General features: G+C 39.3%; 3 protein-coding genes across 3 annotated transcripts in view; 2 read left to right on the top strand and 1 right to left on the bottom strand.

Moving 5' to 3' along the window:
• Window positions 1-117: 117 nt before the first annotated feature.
• LOC141834464 (rop guanine nucleotide exchange factor 7-like) lies at window positions 118-6341 on the bottom strand. Its single transcript, XM_074721794.1, has 8 exons — window positions 6236-6341; window positions 1900-2235; window positions 1695-1811; window positions 1467-1621; window positions 1322-1396; window positions 945-1241; window positions 590-865; window positions 118-513 (listed from the first exon to the last, which is right to left on the bottom strand). Exons 1-8 carry the CDS (start codon window positions 6339-6341, stop codon window positions 118-120), a joined length of 1758 nt encoding a protein of 585 aa, XP_074577895.1.
• Window positions 6288-11132, top strand: LOC141834860 (phosphatidylinositol:ceramide inositolphosphotransferase-like). The gene is made up of 12 exons (XM_074722241.1): window positions 6288-6559; window positions 6639-6728; window positions 8608-8694; window positions 8809-8877; window positions 9339-9419; window positions 9511-9582; window positions 9779-9839; window positions 9919-10021; window positions 10170-10265; window positions 10337-10383; window positions 10470-10594; window positions 10899-11132. Exons 1-12 carry the CDS (start codon window positions 6527-6529, stop codon window positions 10983-10985), a joined length of 951 nt encoding a protein of 316 aa, XP_074578342.1. The 5' UTR covers window positions 6288-6526; the 3' UTR covers window positions 10986-11132.
• A 1715-nt stretch (window positions 11133-12847) lies between these two features.
• Window positions 12848-23399, top strand: part of LOC141834869 (uncharacterized) — a 26187-nt gene continuing 15635 nt past the window's right edge. Inside the window, 14 exon segments of the mRNA XM_074722252.1 lie at window positions 12848-13939; window positions 14526-14591; window positions 14673-14807; window positions 14897-14962; window positions 15047-15232; window positions 15324-15410; window positions 15501-15614; window positions 15724-15848; window positions 15931-16039; window positions 19373-19665; window positions 19771-19898; window positions 20758-21584; window positions 21733-21958; window positions 21961-22408. Coding sequence (XP_074578353.1) covers window positions 12974-13939; window positions 14526-14591; window positions 14673-14807; window positions 14897-14962; window positions 15047-15232; window positions 15324-15410; window positions 15501-15614; window positions 15724-15848; window positions 15931-16039; window positions 19373-19665; window positions 19771-19898; window positions 20758-21584; window positions 21733-21958; window positions 21961-22408 — 3776 coding nt within the window. The 5' untranslated portion in view covers window positions 12848-12973.

The following is a 23399-nucleotide window of genomic DNA, read 5'->3' as shown; positions in this document are numbered from 1 at the left end:
TTAACCAGTAAAATTCTGCTAATAATAATAATAATACAAACTACAAACTCTAATTATGTTCTTCAGTTTATCAGCAATTGTATGAAATTGTCATATACCATATTTCAGACCAAGAAATCAGGAAGATGATGAATCTACTTCATCACCAGAGACTTTACTCTTCTGCAGCTCGCTGCTGAGATAACTCGTCAACACCTTCTTCACTCCAAATCCACGATTACTGTGCTTCTTATTGTACACCAAAGGAGATCTCTCCCCCTTCGACGAGCTCATCAGCGGTGTGCCGTAAGCAGCCATGTAAGGAACGGTGCCTGAGATTGGCACTGCCACTGCTGCCGCCTTCTTCTTCTGCGACATAATTCCAAGCGCAGGAGGAAGAACGGAAGAAGAGTTCTGATCTGCATGCCTGCAGTATTCATCCACGTGCAACAGATCGTCGATTCGAGCCACGATGTTGAACGCGAGGCTCTCCAAAACCCTCGAATAGCTCTCCAAGATCGACTTCCCGATGTCCTAAAAAAAAAATTCAAGATTGTTCATGGTTACTGTAATTTAGAAGTTCATGTACAGTGAGGAGCGGAGGAGGTACCTTGTTGAACTGGATTTTGCTGGTGTCGAGCGCGGTTTGAGAAAGGTTGGGAAATCTCTGCTTCAGGCAGATCAAAAGCGTTTCAGCTCGCTCGGCGAGGTGAGGTTTAGCGGATGTCCTTCTTCGCCAGATGTAGATCGACGCCTCAACTCGATTCGCGACCTCGAGAACCTGATGCTCCGACGACAAATCCAGGCAATCGAGCAGGCATTCCGGCGTGAACTGATCGGAAGTGACAAAGCGATACAACAGATCGCCTAAACTCGCTCTGCCGCTCTGCGAGCTCAAATCGGATTTCGGTCACTTGTTCGTGCTAAAAATCCAATTTTGTGATCGACGGAGAGGAGATCGATACCTTGGGGAGTGAGGCGAGGTAAGGCTCGGGGACTTCCATCTCCGACAAGGTGTTGCTGTTGATGGCCATGGCGGCCTTCAAGATCTGGCTCGTGGATTCGCGCTTGTGGTGCAGGGCTTTCCTGGTATGCTCTTGGAGGCCGACAGTGGGAAGTCGGGGAACGGGGAGCCACCACTTGTCTTCTCGCCGGTGAAGGGTGCGAAAGGAGGCGGAGCCGCCGCTACCGTCGGAGTCCGGCGCGAGGATACCTTGATCGACGTACCAGAACTCTGTTTCATTGAAACTATCAAGCACTTCCTGCGCAGATTAACGAAGATGATCACCAAAATCTCCTCAAAAAAAAAAATTCTTTGAGATTAAAACATGTGGAATCTTACAAGTAGCATGTTGTCCAGCTTCCTTAGAGCTGGGAGATTGATGTATAGATCAGATCGAGGTCTACAGGTCATGACCTGAGAATTAACGAGTGTAAGAAAACAAATTTAACTGACACACAAAAAGGCATGTTCCAGAAAACAAAACCTCGAGCTTGGTTCCATCAGGAAACGTTTGCCAAGATGGAATCATTTCTACTATGTGATCACTGACACACAGAAGCCACTCCATCTCCCTTCTCCACATTGTCTTCTTCTCAGGAGCAAGAGGCTCCAACTTCCACAGTTGCCCAAAGGCTGTGGCTGAGAAAGTAGTAATTCCAACAACAAGATTAATATAAAAGCTTTGCAAATTAAGAATAATATAAATGATTACCACAGAGGTTGGTGATGGCATTAGAGATCGCCAGTGCCGTGCACACTCCTTTGCCACAACCAGACATGTCTTCTCCAAGCAGCAATTTGGCAAATCTCTCTTTCATCATCTCCATCTCTGAAAAAAAATCCATCTTTTCCGCAATCAGAGCTTCAATTTCAAGTGTTTTTTTTCTCCAAATCAAATGAATTCCATACAAAATTACCTGAACACTTGGGCTTCAAATCTCCGAGCAATCCGTCGTCATCATCCCCTTCACAAGCCTTCTTGATTTCATCGTCAATCTCCAAGCCTGAAACAGAGCTCTGTTTCAGCGGCCAACCCACCGGCGGCGGCGCCGTCTGCTCCGCCGAGGACGAGGTCCCGAGGCTGGATCTACTGCAGCTGCTGTCGCAGCCTTCTTCCTCGCTGAATAAGTCCCCTCCCGTCTCCACCTCATCCCTGCTGCTCTCTTCTCCCTCACAACACTTCTTCTCCTCCTCCTCCTCCACACCGTCCGCCATGGCCACCACCACCACCTCCTCTCCCCAATCCTGCAGAGCTGCCGTCGCCGTTAAAAAAGACTAGGTCGGTCGAGGAGATGATTACTGATGCTCGCCATGTCACATGAACATGGAAACACAAGCAGCGCCTTGGCCTCTTAAATTTCCCGACTTTTTCGCCACTGAGGCGATTGAGAAGGCTTTTATTGCACCGTGCTCCTCCTCGCCCGTTGCGCTACGTCTCTTTCGTTCATCGTGACGTTGGAGGTTTGAATTACAAAACAAAAAAAAGCAACTACTTCTTGGGAGAATAACGCCGGAGCTTTTCAGCTGCCGTGATTTAATTAAAAAAAAACAATGAGCTTAAACAAATATAGTAAAAATTAGATGCTTCTTATGAGAAAATGACAGCTTGGGACGAACAAGTACAAGACGATGGGTGTGGATATAGATCCTGCTGCTTCCCTATTGGTTGGAAATTAATAACAAAATTTAAAAAGAAAGGTTAATGAACACAAAGACGTATTTGTCGAGGTGCCATTAATTTCTTTGCCATTTAAGTCAACGAGGAATGTGCGTTGATCTCGTCGTTGATTATTAACACCGTAAATGGATTTGTCAAGTGTTAATTGTTTCAAAAAAACATTTTTGATTTTTTTCCCAAATATTTATTACATTTTTATTTTTTAAATATTGATTTGGCCGATAAAAAGTAAAAGGAAAAGACGGATGTTCTTTTTTTCTGTCAGCTGACGCCGCCGCCGCGCTTTTTTTATATTGTTCAAATTCGCCGTCCAACGGTCGACTGAATAGACCGTTGGATGGCAGTGTTTTTTTCCGATTCAGTCCACGTGTCGGATTTATAAAAAAACTGACGTGGTAAATAAAATAGAAGTGCCGACGTGGTAAATAAAAGCATGGCGACAGGGATGAGAACGTGGGTTCGTGCGGAATCCAAATTAGCAATCTTCAATTTACCCCCTTCAAATTTTCCCATCGTATCAATATAGTCCCTGTCAAAGCTCCTATCTCAAAGCTATAAACAAGAAAGCTCAAATTTTGTGCTGTTGAAATGTAAAATAATTAAGGTAAGCAACTAACTACTAAATAGTTATTCAAATTTGACCTTATCATGCCCTCAAATTTTATGAGTCTTATCATCCCTTAAATTTAATTACACAGCCAAGATAATATATTATAGGTTTATAAAATTTAGATAACTTAGTGTAATTTTAACATAAACTCACTATCAAACATACACTTATCATATTTACTCAATAAAATATGAATATGTTCCTAAAATTTCCTTGATTTTAACCATACTCGAAATTTTAAATTATGGATAACATATGCCTATTAATGAGTTTTGCTCAAACTCTAAAATCTTGAATTTTGGACATGATGAGATTCAAAGGCTCCTATGAGTGCATTAGTCCTATTTTGAGTTAATTTTGATGTGGCTAAGGTTAAAATTCATTAATGAAATACAATATTTGAATTTTAAAATTTTGGATGGGTTATAGTTAGAGAATCTTAGGGATACATTTTAGGGATACATTTTGTGATGAATGAATATGACATGACTACATCCAATAGTGAATTAATGTTAAATTTATCCAAAGTTGTATATATTTTAAAAACTTGCAATAGTTTATTTAGGATGTGAACCAAGATTAGAGGGCAGGTTGAAACTCATGAGGTTACTAGAAGTGCATTGGACTTAGTTTGAGTTGATTTAGATGAGGCTAAGGTCATTAATGAGTTTGAGTCAAAATTTATTGATGGTCATATAATGTCTGGATTTAAAATTTTGGGCACAGTCATAATCAAGAGAGTTTCAAAAACATATGTTATTGTTATTATGTGAATATGACATATCTAAGTTCAATAATGAATTTATACCAAATTTATTCAAAATTATATAAATTTTAGAAACTCATAACAATCTATCTAAGGTGTGAAACAATGATTGGAGGGCATGAAAAGACTCAAGAAATTATAGGAATATATTGGCCCTAGTTTGGGTTGATTCAGATGTAATTAATATCATTAGTGAGTTTTGACTAAAATTCACTAATGGTCGTATAATGTCTAGATTTTAAAATTTTGAATATGGTTACAGTAGAAGAGTCCTAAAATGATAATCCTAGGAGAAGTTTCCCACCGACCACCAGGGTAAATCGGGAGCGCATATGGCGGCCAATCAGATGCCCAGCATCCTATTTGGAGGAAAATTGTACGCCGTAGCTGGGGATCGAACCGCGGGTCCCTGAACAACCCGGATGTCCTATTGCACCATTGCCCCGGGGATACCTAATAACATATTATCGTTGTTATTGAGCAAATATGATATACTTAAGTCCAATAGTGAATTTGTATCAAAATTATATATAATTATTTAAATTTTAGAAACTCACGACATGCTATCTAAGCCGTGGAATTAATGTTTAAGGGCATGATAAAACCCAAGGGATTTCTAGGAGTGCATTGGTCCTAATTTGAATTTATTTTGATATGGCTAAGACCATAAATAAATTTTGACCAAAAATATTGGTTAATGATCATACAATGTACAGAATTTAAAATTTCAAACATGGTCAAAATTAAAAGAGTTTCAAGAACACATTAGTATTGTTGTTGAGTGAATATAATATGCTTAAGTGTAACAGTGAGTTTGTGCCAAATGTACTCAAAGTTATATAAATTTTGAAAACTCACAACAATATATTTAGGGTGTGAAACCAAGGTTGGAAGGTATGGTAAGATTCAAAAGGCTACTAGGAGTGCATTTGTCATAGTTTGACTTAATTCAAATGTGGCTTAGGTTATCAGTGAATTTTGATCAAAACTTTTTAATGGTCATATAATATCTAGATTTTAAATTTTTGAATATAATTGGAGTTAGGAGAGTCTTGAAAACACATTAATATTATTGTTTAAGTGAATATGATATGATTAAGTCCAACAATGAGTTTATATTAAATTTATTTAAAGTTGTATAAATTTTAAAAACTCCTAACAATTATCTAAGATGTGAAATTAAAATAAGAGGGTATGGTGAGAAAATAAAATGTAATGATCATGATTTGAGTTGATTCAGATGCAATTAAGGGCATCGACGAATTTTAATCAAAATTTACTGATGGTTTTAGATTTATCAAATTCGATCCAAATAACTTAAGTATAACTATATTCTCTCCGATCTTATTTTCATCCCAAATTGTTCTCATGAGTATAACCAAGTTGGTATTTAAGTGGTAGATTATCATACCAAAGTAGAGATAAAATCTCTAAATTCTTTCCACCTAAATATGCCACCTAAAATTCTTTCCACCTAAAAAAAAATCTGCCCAATAAAGAAATAATTCTTTCAACTCCCATAAAGTGTAGTTTTTTTTTGAAAATTTAAATATATTTTGATACTCTGATTATAGAAAAAGATGTACAATTTAGTAAATAAAAAAAATATGATTTGTGATTTTAATATTAGTAAAAGGCTAATTTAGGGTTTAGGATTCGATGGTTCAGTAAATTACCGTTTATAAAATTATAATCGCGTAGTGGCTCGCCGGGCCGGTTCAGGAGCGAACCACACCACGAGGCGCCGCGGATCGGTCAAATCTCAAAAAAGCAGTTTGTCTTTCTCCTCCTTTTGCACTTTCTGAAATTTGTAGTTTACCGCTTCGAGTTACAGTATTTAACTTCCCATAGACTTGCCGCGTCTAAATTTAGTCGCTTATGTTTAGAGGAGGGTTCTGCATTTTTGTCACATTAATCCGAAATTTTAGGATAATATCTTAATTGATTTTTTTAAAAAATTGATATATATTCAATTGAAAAATCCCGACTGACTAATTTTGAAATAAACGATTCGATCTTATAAAAATTTTTTACTAATCATTAAAGTAAATTTAGGAGCTTTCAAATCCTAAACAAATTAAATTGAGAAGGATAAAAAAAGTATGGCGTAAGTGTAGAACTGATAAATTTAAGAAAAATTAAGAGTCAAAGTGAAAAATGTCTTCTGTGTATATTTATTTAACTTATTTAATGGTTAACCACGAGAATCGAGGTTCGTCCTCTCCCGACGGCCCTGCCCTGCCTTCGCCGCTTGCTTCATCGTCGCCAACGTTGCCCGCCGGATCCGCGTCGTCGCTGTCGCCATCGTTAACTCGGACGATCTGCTCTTGGAGGAGGCAGGCGTTTTCTTGGGTGATCCGTCAAAGAGATTGATAGGGAATTGGATTTAGCGGTGAGGGGACGGTGGAGGAGGAAGGCGAAGCGATGTGCAGGATTGCAGTGGATGGATGATAGACTGGCAATGCGTGACCTCGCTTGCGTTCGGTAGTCATGACGATCAACGTTGCCCGAGAGGGCTCCAAGGTTCTTTTGCGACCCCGCGGTTTTTCTGGTTTGTCTGTTTTATGGCTGAGTGATGAGTTGGTTGTGGTGATGCTTGCAGCTATGGAGGAGGGTGTCCATGGAGACGTCTATGGAGATTCAGCTTCTTGCGGAAAAGTGGAGGCTTCTGCTCGCTGGGATCGTGTTTCAGGTACGAACACGATACCTGATCACTGGAACTTTTATTTTGGCTTAGAAATTTAGCAACTATTCTTCATTGTTAGAGAAGAATCGATCTGTTATATCATTATTGCCTTTTTGTGCCATGTTATCATAATCTAGAAAAAGGAAATATAAGATCACAATTACAATTTGCAAGTGGAGCTTCACATTTTGACAATGATGGCTCTTATTGGGGACACAAGATCCACACATTAAGAGCAACGAAGAAGAATCAATGTGGTGCTTGCACATCAAATGTGAAAAAAAGAAATGAAAAAGAAAGACATGAATTTAACATGGTTCAGAGGAAGGCCTAACTTAACTGTCAATGGAGGAGGAAATTCAAATTTCAAGAGAGACATGAAGAACTGTCATCCTTTTGTTCTTCCTCCAAATGTGGGGCTAACTAAAATAAAAGGTAGTTTACCTTCCATTTTCTCTCCAACTCTTCCAAGGACCAATCTTATCTAGCCCTTAAGAAATTCAAATAAACATTAAAAAAAATTGTGCTTATCTAAACAATGATTGCATGCATGTATTTGGCATGTGACCTTACGGGCCATCGCAAAATACACCTCTACAACTGATGAACATCTCTTCCTCATCCAACAGCCTTATTGGACCCTCTAATATGAGAATGATCATATTGTTTCTCAAACTTGGCAAGTGCAAAATACTTGTGCGATCAAATATTTCATTGAATCCGTTATCATTCCATATGAATGCTTTTGCTAGCATCAAATGATTATCATTCCATATGAATGCTCTTGCTAGCATCAAATGACTTTGACATCTCTTGTTGGCATGCAAGATGCACAATCAAATGCAACATAGGCACAATCAAATGCAACATAAGCAAAAAAAAAGAGGAAAACACTGAATTTAATATGGTTTAACCTAAGATCATGGTCTACGCTCATAGAAAAAGCAGGAGAAATACTAATTTCACGAGATGTGAAGGCTCTCTAGCTATTTTCATCTTTTCATGGTGTCCACATGTTTGACCATGAGAAATACAAACTCCCACATTTCCTTTTTTATGTCTATACCCCATGGAGTACAACTTGTAGAACTCTCAAGCACCTAATATATGAGTCCACAAGGCACCATTGGTCTTCATACCCTATATCTATTTAGTGAGAAATAGTGAGACTAATTCATTCATTAGTATGTGTTCGTCCATCCATGCAACGACTGGATATTCGTAATGATTTGTTTAGGTAAACACTATCTTAATAATAATGGCTTGCACATGTGGCCTATGGGTCACTACACAACACTTGAGAGGATCTCAGTGATTGACATTACCAATAATATGGATTATTTGCTCTATGCATTCATAACAGAGATTTCATCTGTTTCTTGCTTCTCTTCTTTCTGTTTATTTTTGAAGATTCATTTTATGGATTGTAGGGTGCAGTGATTTATTATCTTTAACATTTTGAGTGCTTATTTTTAGCTATAAACTGTAGAAAAGATCTAAATGTATTTCAATTTTAGAATTTCTTTTATCAAATCTATGTTAATTAGGCAATATAATTTCTGGGCACAAGATCTTGTTAAACCTAAAAATGTAGTGTTTCTTTTGAATTCTTGAGTAATATTCATGGAATTTGACATGACCGTATTTGGACTTTCTTCTTGCTTGTCTGTGAAGGGCATGAATGTTTTTGTTTATTATGATAAAAGTACAAATGACAGTTCCTATCCTCACCATAGCTACTTTGATATAGGTTACTTGAGTAACTCCTAAACTATTCTTGGGTGCTTTCATTGTTTATGGTATGCATTGTTAGCTTGTAAAAAAGATACAACTCATCTAATATTTGATTGAATAAATCCTCACGTCATATTTTGGCTTTTATTAGTATTTGCATGGTTTGGCTGCTCGAGGTGTTCACTATCTACATCGACCTGGGCCAATCTTACAGGATTTTGGGTATATGGTACTTCCGGTGAGTGTATTAGTTCATTTTTCTGCTTTGTTAATTATGGTCAAATCTTCTTACAATATACAATTATTTATTTACTCTAGAAATTGATGGATTAATTTTACATGCTATTCTTAGGAGCTTGGGAAGGAAAGAGGTTACGTGAGTGAGAGCCTGTTCACCTTCATCTTTCTGTCTTTCTTTCTGGTTTGTTTATATCCCTGCTGTATTTTTTGTTTCACTTTGCTCTGAAGCTTCTGATAGCTTGCATCTGTATATGATAATCTGATGATAACTGGATATGTTTAAAGCACAAGTTTAATTTAGCATAACTATTTGAGCTTTTCATTTGGAGATTTCTTATCATTGGTTTTTACCTACTGAAAGTTACTTCATTGAGTAGCCTTTAAATTGCAATTGTTCCATGCTCGAATCACCTGAATCACTCAGGCATTTTCATTCCTCGTTCTTTGTATTTCTGCAAGATTTGCTGTTAGTCAATGCTCAACTTGTTTTATGACACATGGCCTGGTGGAAATTTCTTTTCTTTTTTTTTTTCTGGATTTCCTGGCTACCCCAATGTCCTTCAGTATCCTGGATATTCATTTCTTCTGTTTATTTCTGCAGGCATTATATCTGATTTGATGCGTGATTTTGTTTTGCTGCAGTGGACATTTCATCCCTTTGTCTATCACAGCAAACGCTTCTACACTGTCTTGCTCTGGCGTAGAGTTTTGGCATTTTTAGTTGTAGGCTCTGTCATCAATCTCATTACTACTTATTCTTTGTCAACTAACTTTCTTGGTCATTTGTACTTAATGTGAAGCATGTTTGATTCAGGGATCACAAATCCTCCGGATCCTTACTTTCTATTCTACTCAGCTTCCTGGACCTAATTATCACTGTCGTGAGGTATTTACCATTATTAAATGCTGATAGTTCCTTATAGGATTAAAGTGCCTAGATGGCAACCAGTTGCAAGAGGCATCCTATAAATTAAAATTGAATTTGAATAACCTTCACTGATTTTCCAGATAAAAATGGAGTATACTTTTGGATTGTAACAATGAAACAATCATAGATTTGACATATTTTACTTCTCATGCAGGGATCAGAGCTTGCTAGACTACCACCACCACAAAGTTTATCTGAAGTACTCCTGTTAAACTGTATACAACTCTTCTTATAAGAATCAATCTTGTTGTCTACTTGTTTTTTTGCTCCTTTACCTAGTTTTTCCCCTTTTAGTTCCACAAGGGATGATATATGGGTGTGGCGATCTTATATTCTCATCCCATATGATATTTACATTGGTCTTTGTGCTCACGTACCAGAAGTATGGTTCTAAAAGGTAATCTTTTTTTATTTGTTATAAACACAAGTATGCCACTTCATAGACAATGATTTCTTTGATTAAAGAAACATTAAAATCCTAAAGTGTGATGAGCAAGTATACTTTTTGATGCATTTCAATGTTACATGAATGCAACTCTTTGCAGGCTCATTAAACTCTTGGCATGGGCCCTTGCTGTAGTTCAAAGTCTACTCATTGTAGCTTCGCGCAAGCATTACACAGTCGATGTTGTTGTTGCGTGGTTAGTGCTTGGCTAACAATCTCTTTTTCTTCTATCATTCGATGCATTTTGACCAGTCATGGTGGCTGCAGGTATTCTGTGAATTTGGTTGTATTTTTTGTCAACAAAAAACTACCAGGTAAGAACCCTTTTCTTGACCTACCATGTTGTTGAGAGACTCATATTGTTGATGAACATCAGAAATCATTCGCCGCTTCTCTACAGAAATGCCAGATCGTTCTAGTTTGTCTCTGCCGTTGCTTCAATCAAACACGAAGGAAAAGGATGGTCGATCTAAAGAAGAGCTTCTCAAATTATTAAATGGCAGTTCTGCGGAGACTGCTGACAGGGTACGCTGCTTCATATCTCCAAACACTGTTTTCTTATAACATGTTGCAAAACTAACAGTTTAATCAACAAATGCATCAAGTGTAATTGATGATTTAAAAAAAAATTGTTTACAAGCATCCTTTTGAGAAGCTTAACTTACAACTGAGAAATTTCAAGCATCCTCTTGAGAAATTTAACTCACGACTGATGAATTTTTCATCTATTTGCTAATGAACTTTGTGAAACTATGGTGATTGCAATTCTACATGCCTTTTCCTGGATTTCATTTCTGTTCTAAACATTTTTGTGCCACTTCCCAAACAGAGACAAAGAACACAATCGAATGGGAAACATTTGGAAAATGGGAATCATATCCATTCTGAGGCAGCGATGAACGGTGCCAAGGTATGATGAATCATCGCCATTGGTTCAGGGAGCAATTGCTATTTAATCGTAACGGAAGGTTCCTCAAGATTGCTCATAATTTTATCGACTCCAGTCTTAAATTTGCAACTAACAATTTGCTACTCGTTTTTTATTGTCTTGGGCAGTATTTGTTCTTTTCCCCCCTAAAGGTAGTTGATTCATTTGTTTTTTTTTTCAGTGTCGTGCATTGGATTTTTTTGTTGTTATAAAACTAAGAATTAAAAAAAACCCAATGAAAAGTGTTTTCCCAAGAGAAACATCATCCGTATAATTTATTATATTAATATATATTTTTGTAGTAAGATTATAAGTCCGACAAATAGTGAAAAGTGATCCAAAAGGAAAAAAAGTCAACAATTTTGACCAAAATAATTGGAGAAGGAAAAAAAAACCCCAAATGGATTAGGGAGAGCGACAGGGGAAGCTTCCTTGAAGTATTTTGACCAAAATATTATGTTCGTATGTTTAAATAATTAAATTTGATAATCTTTTGTCTCTTCTTATAAGAAAATGGAATATTTGTTTTTTACAAAATAAATATTATTCTAAATTCGTAAACAACTCTATTTGTGGGCTCACATTTGATAGCTCAGAGGGGTCATTTATCTGTGCTACATTTGGCGGAAAATATTAAAATGTTTTTTTTTTAAAAAAAATCTAAATGCTATAGTTTAAAATTTAAAATATACAAGTTTCGATTTTTAAAATTGCTAGCACTTTAATAACAATTTAGTGATTTTTTTTAAAATAATGAAGTTGGATAATTCGACGTCGAATTATCCAATGCTACAATTGGATAATTCGACGTCAGGCCAAATTTGTCAGCAAAACACGTGATGACGGTCGCCCATAGTTTTGTGTTCCTCGGAGACGTTTTTCGCTTATATATCCCAAGCAACAACAGCACGATCTGATCTGAATTAAAGAGAAGAGGATGGAGGGGAAAGGAAGTCCGGCGGCGGTGCCGGCGAACCGCCGAGACAGAGCGGCGGAGTTCCTGAGAGAGGTGGGAGTGGCCACTCTCTTCCTCTCCTCCGCCAGCCTCCTCAGCAGCAGCGCTACTCATCATCGCGAGGAGCTGCACCCGCTGTTCGACCAGGTCCCCCTCCTCTTCTTCCTGCTGCTGTTCCTCGTCGGCTGGAGCCTCGTGCTGGCCTCCTTCGTCGCGTCTCCGACGGTCCGGAGGGCGGCGAGCCGCGTCGCGGCCGTCGTCGTCGCCGCCTTCTTCACCAGAAGATGACCGGGAGAGCGGTATGGAGAAGTCATTATAGATTACGTACATGTCTAACTGCCTTTTGGTTGCAGGCTTCCCCCTGTAACCCTCATCGGTTCCTCTTCTCTTCTGCTTGTTTCTTGGTTATCATGATTCGAGGAATTCATACCAAATTCCCGATATATTCTTAACATTCCACGTACAGGCAGAGCGATTTACTGAATGGAAAAGCCGAAAAGGGCAGCAATGTTCGCAATTGCCTGTCACTGTTTTAGTGGATACCCTAAGCCCTAAACCCGAATCGGACCCGAATCCGGCAATTAGACGTAGCCCAGCAAACATCTCTGCCTCATTCTAGAACGTACCAACTAAAGCCCAGATAAACGACACGTGGATCAGTACGAGTGGTGCTTGTTCTCTTCACTTAAACTCACTGCTCACCCCTTCTCGACCCGTCTTGGGACCCGCGATTTTGGCCAATCCTCGCATGTGTACGTCGTGCGTATAAATTGTTATGCGTCGGTGAAGCATGGATCTGATATACCCCGTCCCCGGACGCCGATGGATATGTCCTCGCCTCGTGGCCCACCTCTGCCTCCGCTCTCATCCTCGATCGAAGAAAAATAAAAATAGCATTTTTTTTCCGCGCCTGGAAGTTGTTCATCTGTTCTGCGATTGCTAGGGTTTCGTAGTCTGTACAATTCCAATCTTTTTTCCCTGTTTTTGTTTTGCGATTTTTGGTTGCTGGATTGATCGACAGATGGCCGCTGCTGCGGCGATCGAACCCTTGGCTCACTGCTGTCTTTACCACCCCAAATTCGGTAAGCAGAGCTTTGCGAAGGAACTGCGCAACCGGTCGGTCGTCCTCGCTTGCCTGTCACGGGAGCTCGCGGCAGCTGCAGAGGCCGGGCGGTTTGGCTGGAGGAGCCGCTCCCGTGGTCACGCTTTGTGTTACCTCTCTCATGGAAGCAGGGGCTGGGCGTTAGGAGAGGGGTCGGATGTATTGGGCGCTCTATTGAAGTATCGGCGGAAAGGGGCGGCTTTGGGCATCCGAGCTAGCGGTTCCGCGGAGCAGGGTGACGACTCGAACACTAGCTCCAGCGATAGCACCGTGGAGAACTCGCAGAGCAGTAGCCAAGGTGTCAAGAAGGTCTCTTCCCATTCTTCCCCTTCGTCATCTCCGTCGTCTGCGCCTTCTTCTTCGTCGACGCCGTCGTCTTCATCTTCGTCACCCCGCCGGGAGAACAAGTGGAAGAGCCGCTGGTTGAAGGGCGGCAGATGGCAGTGGAAGCCGATCATCCCGGCTCAGCAGATCAGCGCCCTTCTCTTCCAGCTGGGCATTGTTATGTTTGCCATGCGATTACTCCGACCCGGGATTCCTCTTCCTGGTTCGGAGCCTAGGCCCCCGACTACGTACATAAGCGTTCCCTTCAGCGATTTCTTGAGCAGGATAAACAATGACCAGGTTCAGAAGGTCGAGGTCGATGGTGTACATATATTGTTCCGACTGCGACAGGAACCTGCCAGCCTCGAGGTTGATGTTGCCGGGGAGAACCGGGCACAGGAGGCAGAAGCCCTTATCAAGAGCATGTCCCCTTCAAAGAGAATAGTATACACCACCACTCGCCCAGCTGATATAAAGACCCCCTATGAGAAGATGCTAGAGAACCAGGTTGAATTTGGCTCACCCGATAAGCGCAGTGGGGGTTTCCTCAACTCTGCCATGGTAAGCTATCAAATTTCTGGGTCTCACATAACTCTGGGGCATGTAAAAAATGCAAATTTACATAGGGAATGAGTGCTCGGTTAATCTCTTCGGATACAAGTGCATTCTGTATATGGTAACCTTACCACGAGCACATCTGCACTACTTATCAAAAGTTTTACTCATCTCTTGAACGAAATTAGAAGCATTCATCCTTGTATGCCCTCACCCCATAAACAAGCACAATCTGTTTCAGTTAGTTGTACTGAATTGTCTGCTTTCGCTATGTGTTTCAATATAGAACATCATCATCAATGTGCTTGAGAATTAGTTCTTTATGCCTTCTGACGTAAATCCATTACTTCTGAAAGCAGCTGAAGCCATTTATGTAGAAAGAAATGACAGAATCCATGTGGACCACACTTTTCCTTCACATTTTGTATTTCTCATAGAGAACATTGAAGGTTCTGGAGTACTTTGTCTTTATGGATAAAACCATTAGTCATATTATCCACTCAATGGTCTGCAAATTATACCAAAACAGCGTTGGGAATTTTGGAATTCTTCATCGATGGTAGTTACTGATTGTGAACTGATTCCTCTGCAGATTGCTCTTTTCTACATTGCTTTGCTAGTGGGAGCTTTTAATAACTTTAAACTAAGCTTTTCCCAGGTATGTGCTAATTTATTGTATTTTGATCAAACTGATTACCCAAACTCTTGAACTTTATCTGATGCAAATTTTCTTCTTCAGCCTACAGCAGGCCAGTTGAGGAACAGGAAGACATCAAATTCAGTTAGTGCCAAAACACCTGAACATGCTGATAGCGTCACTTTTGCTGATGTAGCTGGGGTTGATGAGGCAAAGGAGGAGCTGGAAGAGATTGTGGTATGCCAAAAGTTCACAAAGTATCATTTTTAGGTCATGCATGGGTACAACATGATCTACTAATAAGATATCTGCTTGCCCATTGCTAGGAATTTCTAAGAAATCCAGACAGGTATATACGCCTGGGGGCACGACCACCTCGAGGAGTCTTGTTGGTTAGTGGCATATGAATTTATTCAATTAAATTTTATTTTTGAATATTTTGCCATTATTAAAGTTCCTTTTGAGGATTTTTACAGGTGGGTCTGCCAGGAACAGGCAAGACACTGTTGGCAAAAGCTGTTGCTGGAGAAGCAGAAGTACCCTTTATAAGTTGTTCAGCGAGTGAGTTTGTAGAATTATATGTTGGTATGGGAGCTTCTCGAGTGAGAGATCTCTTTGCTAGGGCAAAGAAAGAAGCACCATCAATCATTTTTATTGATGAGGTAATGAAAAATTATTTGCTGCATTTTCAACCAGCATCAAAATTTTAAACTCTAAAGCAATAAATGCTTATGCTATTGCTTATTCATGCAGATAGATGCTGTTGCAAAAAGCCGTGATGGTCGATATCGTATAGTGAGCAATGATGAACGAGAGCAAACTCTCAATCAGCTACTTACTGTAGGGAAATCAGGGCTAGCTGTTCTTGCTAATCACTTGTTGCAATAAAAGTTTCATAGGTCTTTTTGTACTATCGTTTTGTCTTTCTAGGAAATGGATGGATTTGATAGCAATTCTGCTGTCATTGTCCTTGGAGCAACAAACAGGGCAGATGTACTGGATCCGGCACTTCGACGTCCTGGGAGATTTGATCGGGTGGTTGTGGTCTGTACTACTGCCTTTAAATGTTATATTGATATCTAGCAAACAATTTAGTAATCTGTAATTAGATCACAATTCAATTATGAAAATCATTTTTCTGTGTTCTTTACAGGTGGAAACTCCTGATCGACTTGGAAGGGAGTCCATTTTGAAGGTTCATGTCAGCAAGAAAGAACTTCCTTTAGGGGATGCTGTAGATCTTAATGAAATTGCATCCATGACAACTGGCTTCACTGGGTATTGACATACTATGGGTTCATCTATCTAAATTACTTTGTCTACCATATTGTTAATGTTGAGTTTATTGAACATTGTGCAGAGCAGACCTAGCAAATTTGGTGAATGAAGCTGCCCTATTAGCTGGAAGAGCGAATAAAGTTGTTGTCGAAAAGATTGATTTTATTCTTGCAGTTGAACGTTCAATAGCTGTATGTTCTTTTCCAATGTATTTATCTACCTAATGTAGCTCTTGTCTGATATCCTCTGCCTCTTTATGTTCTTCCTGCCAGTCTATCCCTATGCCAAGCATTTTACTCTGGTTCTGGTTGTGGTTCTGGTGGAGACTGAGCAATGCATTTTAAGATCTGCATGTTTTATAGAATATGTCCTCATGATTCCTAGTTCGCCTGTTTTATTATTCAAGAATATGGTCGCCTTTTGCCTGTGTAAAGATTCTTTACTATTTTCCTTTAGGTTATTAACTTGATAATTATGCGCATTACTCCTGACTGGAATGGTCTTGTCAGATAGCAATCTCTAAGGCATTCTCTCATGTAAGAAGCTACCTTCTTAAAGTGGGGGCGTTAGTAAGTCTCCTTCAAAAGCAGTGCAGGCATGAAATTTCCTGCACTCAATTGTGTTCTCTGGCATTGAAATATGCAAATACCAACCGTTTATTCTTCATGAATTAGTTCTCCATTGTTATCCACCACTCTTATTTTTTTGAAAATTCAAAGACTTTCTGATGGACTGCAAATAATCCATGGTGGGTGACTTCTTTCCGATATCCAAAGAATGTAATCACTTGGTTTTTTTTTTCATTCATTTGTATGGCTTCCTGCTAATAGGAGTATGGTTTTGTGTTCTCTAGACACAATCTACATGACTTGAAACATTGACTAGAAATCATTAATCATAAACTCAGTTCTCATCCATGTTGCATGCTTGTATGGTAAGGTTTTGCAGACTTATAAGCATCTACTGTACATGATGCCTAATGGCAAGTCTTTTCTACTTTAGGGCATAGAGAAGAAACATGCCAAGCTGCAAGGAGGAGAAAAAGCAGTCGTTGCACGGCATGAAGCCGGCCATGCAGTTGTAGGGACTGCTGTCGCAAAACTTCTTCTTGGGCAACCACGTGTAGAGGTTCTGTCATTTTTGATACTCTATTGTGAAATTCCGAGTCTCTCTAGTGTGAAACAACTTGAATTGCTCCACTTTTCTGTTTTCAGAAACTAAGCATATTGCCAAGGTCAGGTGGTGCCTTGGGTTTCACATATACCCCTCCTACGACCGAGGACAGATATTTGCTTTTTATTGATGAATTGCGTGGCCGCTTGGTCACTCTCCTCGGTGGGCGTGCTGCAGAAGAAGTTGTCTACTCCGGCCGTGTGTCAACTGGAGCCCTGGATGACATCAGACGTGCTACAGACATTGCCTACAAGGCTGTAGCTGAATATGGGCTTAATCAGGACATTGGTCCAGTTTCATTGGCAACCTTATCAAATGGTGGCTTTGATGATTCTGGAATCGGTTCCTGGGGAAGGGATCAGGTCCTTTGTCTCTCTCTCTCTCTCTCTCTCTCTCTCTCTTAAATATTCATTTGGCTTGCAAGTTGACTAGAATTAACTGGAATTCATTTTAGGGTCATCTTGTTGACCTTGTGCAAAAGGAGGTTAAATCACTCCTGCAGTCAGCTCTTGAAGTTGCTCTTTCTGTGGTACGAGCCAATCCTACTGTGGTCGAGGGTCTTGGTGCTTACCTGGAAGGTTTTCTCATTGTTACCCTTCGCTTCTTTACTTTCTGAAACTGCTTATAAACCTTTACTTTATCCTTTTTTCCTGTATGGATGCCAGTAACTTGTAGTCTGTAATTGCCACAAGTAAAACAAATCTCATATTTCCAGTTTTCTTTTGTTTTGATTCTTATTCATGAACAGAAAAGGAGAAGGTGGAAGGCGAAGAGTTGCAGGCATGGTTGAAATTAGTGGTAGCCCCTGCAGAACTGACCATGTTCATGCAAGGGAGGCCTGGAAATCTTCTCCAGTTGGAGGCAGGCTCCTGACAGCATTGCAATTTCCTCCAAACCGAAGATTCAGGATATCCAAATTTCCTCCAGTCGAAAATGACATCCGCTCGCCGCCGAAGAGATGATTTCCCGTACAGCCGATAAACTTTTTCGTCTAGCTCATAAACAGTTCGAGATCTCCAAGGAATTTCCCCAGCGAGATAACCCCCAGTATACATACCTTTATATTTCCCATCAATCATCCCTAAATCTTTGTCGAGTTATAAGATTGAGATTTGGTGATATGTACATTAAATCCTCGGAAAATCACTGGATTTTCTGTAAATTACTGTACATTATGGTCGACTTTGTTCTTCTGTGCTTCTGCTGGATTTTGGAGTGATGCAGAAGTTTGCTGCATCAAGAAAACATTTTAGTGGTTTTATGTTTTAAATAATAATAATAATAATAATTAGATTCGAATGTGTAAAAAAATGGTAAATATCCATTTCCTGAAAAAATTATTTATTTTTTAAATCTGCCGTAGCCACTCCGCCGTTTCTGAAATAAATATCTTCCTCATTAATAAACGTGAAATCTAAGACGTTTAACCGTTTTTTTTGTTTTTATAAAACATATTTATTTAAAAACAGCAGCGTAAACAAAAAGGCTTCATTCATAAATAAATATAATAATAAACAAGCGATAATGCGATATGGTACGCGATTTTATGGAGCGATCCTCTCACTTTTCTCTGGAGAAAATATCTTCCTCTTGAACATTTCCGCTGATGTGATAGAGCAGCCGCGACATAAGTCACGAAGGAGATGGATAAATACGGTAGCAGAGGCGAAAGGGCATCTTACAGTCCACTCAAACCCTCCTCTCCCCATCGTCTCTCCTTTCTGCTCCGCTACTGCCGCAGTCTCTCGTTGATCGTCCCTCCTCCCGCGGTACGTGATCCCAACTTGCTATCTTCATGTATTGTTGCGCATCGCTACGCGCGACATTTGGCGGTCCAGCCATAAACCCTTGATTTGAATTGCGAGGGAGTGTTTCTTTTGCAATCTGTGTTCCTTTTTGAGATTGGGATGGGATGGGATGATGATTCTGTTGTGGTTTTAGCTGCCTGGGACCTTTTCTAACAAAGGCAAAAGAAAATATTTTGTTTGGTCTGTTTCTGTTTAGTTAAGTGCTCCTTCTCACCAATTCTGAATTCACGTGTTTTTGTTTCTTCAAATTATCCAAGATCTGCTAAAGTTTGCTGATACTTTAGTTTAAGTTTTCTATGCTCTTGATTCAGAGAAACTGAAGCTTATTCACTAGAACTGAGGTTGCGTACTTGTAAAAATGATATTGCAATATATATCTTTTTTGTTTTAGCTTATTATGATGTGGATGAACTTGTTTTTTTTTTCCTTTTATTTTTTTAAAAAACGTTATCTCTGCAACTATCAGTTGTCACATACAGCTTATTTTTAAAGATTATGCAAGAGAGTAAGTGGATTTACTTTTCCTTTGGTTAAATCTAATAGATGATAACTGTGCAACTATCGCCCGCCTCTGTGGCAAGTGGAAGGAGCAGCCATGCTGCTTCCAGATTGTCAAGACCTGCTCTTCCACTTGGATTTGATGCTTCTCGGAGATTGAACAAGGATTTGTGCTATAATTTCGTTGTTAGGCCTAAAGCCACCTTGACCTTTGATCATTCAGTTACTGAATCTACAAAAGCCAAACAAAAGAAGCACACAGTTGATCCTGCTGCTCCTGATTTTCTTCCACTTCCTTCTTTTGAACAATGTTTTCCAAAGAGTACAAAGGAATTCACGTATGAAACTGTTCTCTCAACTGAACATTTACATATTGGAAGGAATTTAAGCCTGATTGCTCCATGTATATAATATCCAGTTATTAATATTTATCTACTTTGCAGAGAAATTGTTCATGAGCAATCAGGTCACATCCTTAAAGTTCCTTTCAGACGAGTACATCTATCTGGAGAGGAGCAGTACTTTGATGCATATGATACTAGTGGGCCACAAAATGTAAATCCGCAGCTGGGTGAGTGCACTAACTTGATGAAGTATGTCGCTCTTGCATCACTATATCATGAAGAGCAAGAGTTTTGATAGTGTTAATTTAATGCCTCGTGTTGCAAAATTTATAGGTGATAATTTTTCTGCTTAGATAGAAAGGTTATTTACTCAACCACATACCTATGTTTTTCAAATACTCAAATCACACACCATACTTTTTAAATTACATACTAGTATCCCAAAATATCCCTCCAACTTCACTTACCTAACCAAACTGAAGGTGAAATAAATAAAATAAAAGAACAAAATCATGGCTGCTTGGTTGAGCAGCCACCTGGCCGTTTTTTTTCATGATCTAGTTTATTTTTTCAGGTTTGGTTTAGGTAAGTGGATAGGCGAAGGAGTATTTAGGGAAATTGATGCATGATTGGTAATTTGATAAATAAGGTGCATGATTTAGGTATTTGAGAAACTTACGTGAATGGTTCAATAAATTGTTGTAGATAGAATAAGTTGCTCGGTATGGTATCTACAATTAAGCAACAAGCAACACTGTGTAACTGCTGCAACACCTTTAAAACTGAGATGGTTCATGTTCGATGCTATGTATATATATTTCTTTCTATGGATCTCTTTGGTGACAAACCAATCCAATTTCCTCAAAAAGAGGCATCTTTAGAAGTTTTGTAAGTGGGTTCAAATTTTATAAAGAAATCATTCAGGAAAATATTAGGTATCATGCATTTACAGTATGAGGTTCTTATACTTTTGGCAAAAAAGGGAAATCTAATATGTCTTGTTGATTCCACTTATAGTTCATTCATTATAATATGCATGAGTTTATAGAGAATGTTGCTTAGAATTACAGTTTACTGATTCAACAGGACTTCCCAAGATAAGAAAAGAATGGGTGGAAAGGCGGGAGCTATTGGGTGAACCAAGATACACACAGATGTACTATGCCAAGCAGGGGATCATAACTGAAGAGATGTTGTTCTGTGCTACACGTGAGAAGCTTGATCCAGAGTTTGTGAGATCAGAGGTTGCACGTGGACGTGCTATAATTCCTTCTAACAAGAAGCACCTAGAGTTGGAGCCAATGATAGTTGGGAGGAACTTCCTGGTGAAAGTGAATGCAAATATTGGGAACTCTGCTGTGGTGAGCAATATCGAGGAAGAGGTGCATAAACTTCAATGGGCGACAATGTGGGGTGCTGACACTGCCATGGATCTATCGACAGGTCGTCATATTCATGAGACCCGGGAGTGGATCCTCCGGAATTCTTCTGTTCCTGTTGGGACTGTTCCTATCTATCAGGCCTTGGAAAAAGTGAATGGTGTTGCTGAAAACCTAACATGGGAAATTTTTAGAGAAACTCTGATAGAGCAAGCTGAGCAGGGTGTGGATTATTTTACAATTCATGCTGGTGTTTTACTTCGATATATTCCTCTTACTGCTAAAAGAATGACTGGAATTGTCTCACGTGGAGGATCAATCCATGCAAAATGGTGCCTTACATATCACAAAGAGAACTTTGCTTATGAGCATTGGGATGACATATTAGATATATGCAATCAATATGATATATCACTATCTATTGGCGATGGACTGCGACCTGGATCAATCTATGATGCCAATGACACTGCTCAATTTGCAGAACTCCTGACCCAAGGGGAGCTGACTCGTCGAGCTTGGGAAAAGGATGTGCAGGTATAAATTAAAATATTCTTTTTTTTATGATTTTTAGCTATATGTATATTTCTTGAATTTTTGCACTTTCCTAGGGATACACCCGACTCTCTTAATGTAGGTATCTCTTTCCAATGTTTTTGAAATTTCTGTTTTTATCCTTGTGCAGGTCATGAATGAAGGTCCTGGGCATATTCCTCTCCACAAAATTCCAGAAAATATGGTAAAACAGCTTGAATGGTGTAATGAAGCACCTTTTTATACTCTTGGTCCTTTGACAACCGATATTGCTCCTGGGTATGATCATATTACATCAGCTATTGGTGCTGCAAATATCGGAGCACTTGGTACTGCACTTCTTTGTTATGTAACACCAAAGGAACACCTTGGGTTGCCAATCGAGATGATGTGAAAGCAGGTGTCATAGCATATAAGATAGCTGCCCATGCAGCTGATTTAGCAAAAGGTCATCCACATGCACAAGCATGGGATGATGCATTGAGCAAGGCAAGGTTTGAATTTAGATGGATGGATCAGTTTGCCTTATCTTTAGATCCTATGACAGCTATGGCTTTTCATGATGAAACCCTCCCATCTGAAGGTGCTAAAGTGGCACATTTCTGTTCTATGTGTGGGCCAAAGTTTTGCTCTATGAAAATAACAGAGGATGTTAGGAAGTACGCTGAGGAACATGGATATGGGACAGCTGAAGAAGCTCTGCAGCATGGAATGGATGCAATGAGTGCTGAGTTCCTTTCTGCCAAAAAGACTGTTACTGGGGAACAACATGGTGAAGTAGGCGGGGAGATATATGTGCCTGCGAGTTATCCTACTCGCTCCTCCAGGTTAGTGGTTCATTTACTGTGGTCATAACATAGGTCCTGCTGATTAAAAATTGAAAGGTTATGTTTATAAATGAGTTCAATCAGATGAACACATAGACAGATATATCTTGACATTGGCATCATTAAGCAATGTTAGTCCTAACTTTTGGGGGTTGACTGACAACTTGTCTATTAATAGTAACAAGAATTATCATATTAGTAATTGAAAGGGGAGATATATGTGCCTGAGAGTTATACTACTCACTCCTCCAGGTTAGTGGTTCATTACTGTGGTCATAACATAGGTCTTGCTGATTAAAAATTGAAAGGGGATGTTTATAAATGAGTTCAATCAGCTGAACGCATAGAAAGATGTATCTTGACATTGTCATCATCAAGCAATGTTAGGCCTAACTTTTGGGGGTTGACTGACAATTTGTCTATTAATAGTAGCAAGAATTATCATATTAGTAATGAAGGGGAGTCACGGTGCAACGGTAAAGTTGTTGTCATATGACTTTGTAGTCATGAGTTCGAGTTACGAAAATAGAAAATAGTCTTTTACAATGTAGGATAAGGTTATGTACAATAAACCCAATGTGGTCTGATCTTCTCCGGAACCCCGTATTGGCCGGTGTTTTGTGCATCGGACTGTCCTTTTTTGGTGACTTGCAAAAATCCCACCTTTATCTTTATAATTGGCATTCATGCACTTCCAGGCATACGCCTTCAAAATTCAACTGTAGTTTATTATCCTTGCAGGTGTAGCTTATTACATTTGCATAATTTGAAACATTGTCAAACATACAAGTTCTGATTTAGGTGCTAGCAATATTGGAAAATCTTCAAATATTGTTTTTGCAGATGTACATTCAATCTGCAGAACACCTGGCCGCTTTATTTTTTGTAACTTGTCCGTTAACGATAGCAAGAATTTGAAGATTAGTAATGGCTTGCAAAACCCCCACCTTTTCCTTGTAATAAGCTTTTTATTCAGTATCAAAATGGTTTG

Source organism: Curcuma longa, chromosome 9 (genome assembly GCF_044706935.1).
Source record: "Curcuma longa cultivar G26 ecotype Majalengka, Jawa Barat chromosome 9, ITB_CL_G26_1.1, whole genome shotgun sequence".
NCBI lineage: Eukaryota > Viridiplantae > Streptophyta > Magnoliopsida > Zingiberales > Zingiberaceae > Curcuma > Curcuma longa.
Note: the sequence above shows the minus strand (reverse complement) of the source record. Positions and strands in the feature narration are given on the sequence as shown.

Excerpts from the sequence above, each read along its gene's own strand:
- LOC141834464 (XM_074721794.1), bottom strand. The coding sequence starts at position 6,341 with ATGGCGACAGCGACGACGCGGATCCGGCGGGCAACGTTGGCGACGATG. Across the intron at positions 1,397-1,466 it reads CTGATGGAACCAAGCTCGAG|GTCATGACCTGTAGACCTCG; the intron begins GTTTTGTTTTCT and ends GTTAATTCTCAG. Across the intron at positions 514-589 it reads GCAAAATCCAGTTCAACAAG|GACATCGGGAAGTCGATCTT; the intron begins GTACCTCCTCCG and ends TTTTTTTTTTAG.
- LOC141834860 (XM_074722241.1), top strand. The coding sequence starts at position 6,527 with ATGACGATCAACGTTGCCCGAGAGGGCTCCAAG. Across the intron at positions 8,695-8,808 it reads TTGGGTATATGGTACTTCCG|GAGCTTGGGAAGGAAAGAGG; the intron begins GTGAGTGTATTA and ends TGCTATTCTTAG. Across the intron at positions 8,878-9,338 it reads TCTTTCTGTCTTTCTTTCTG|TGGACATTTCATCCCTTTGT; the intron begins GTTTGTTTATAT and ends GTTTTGCTGCAG.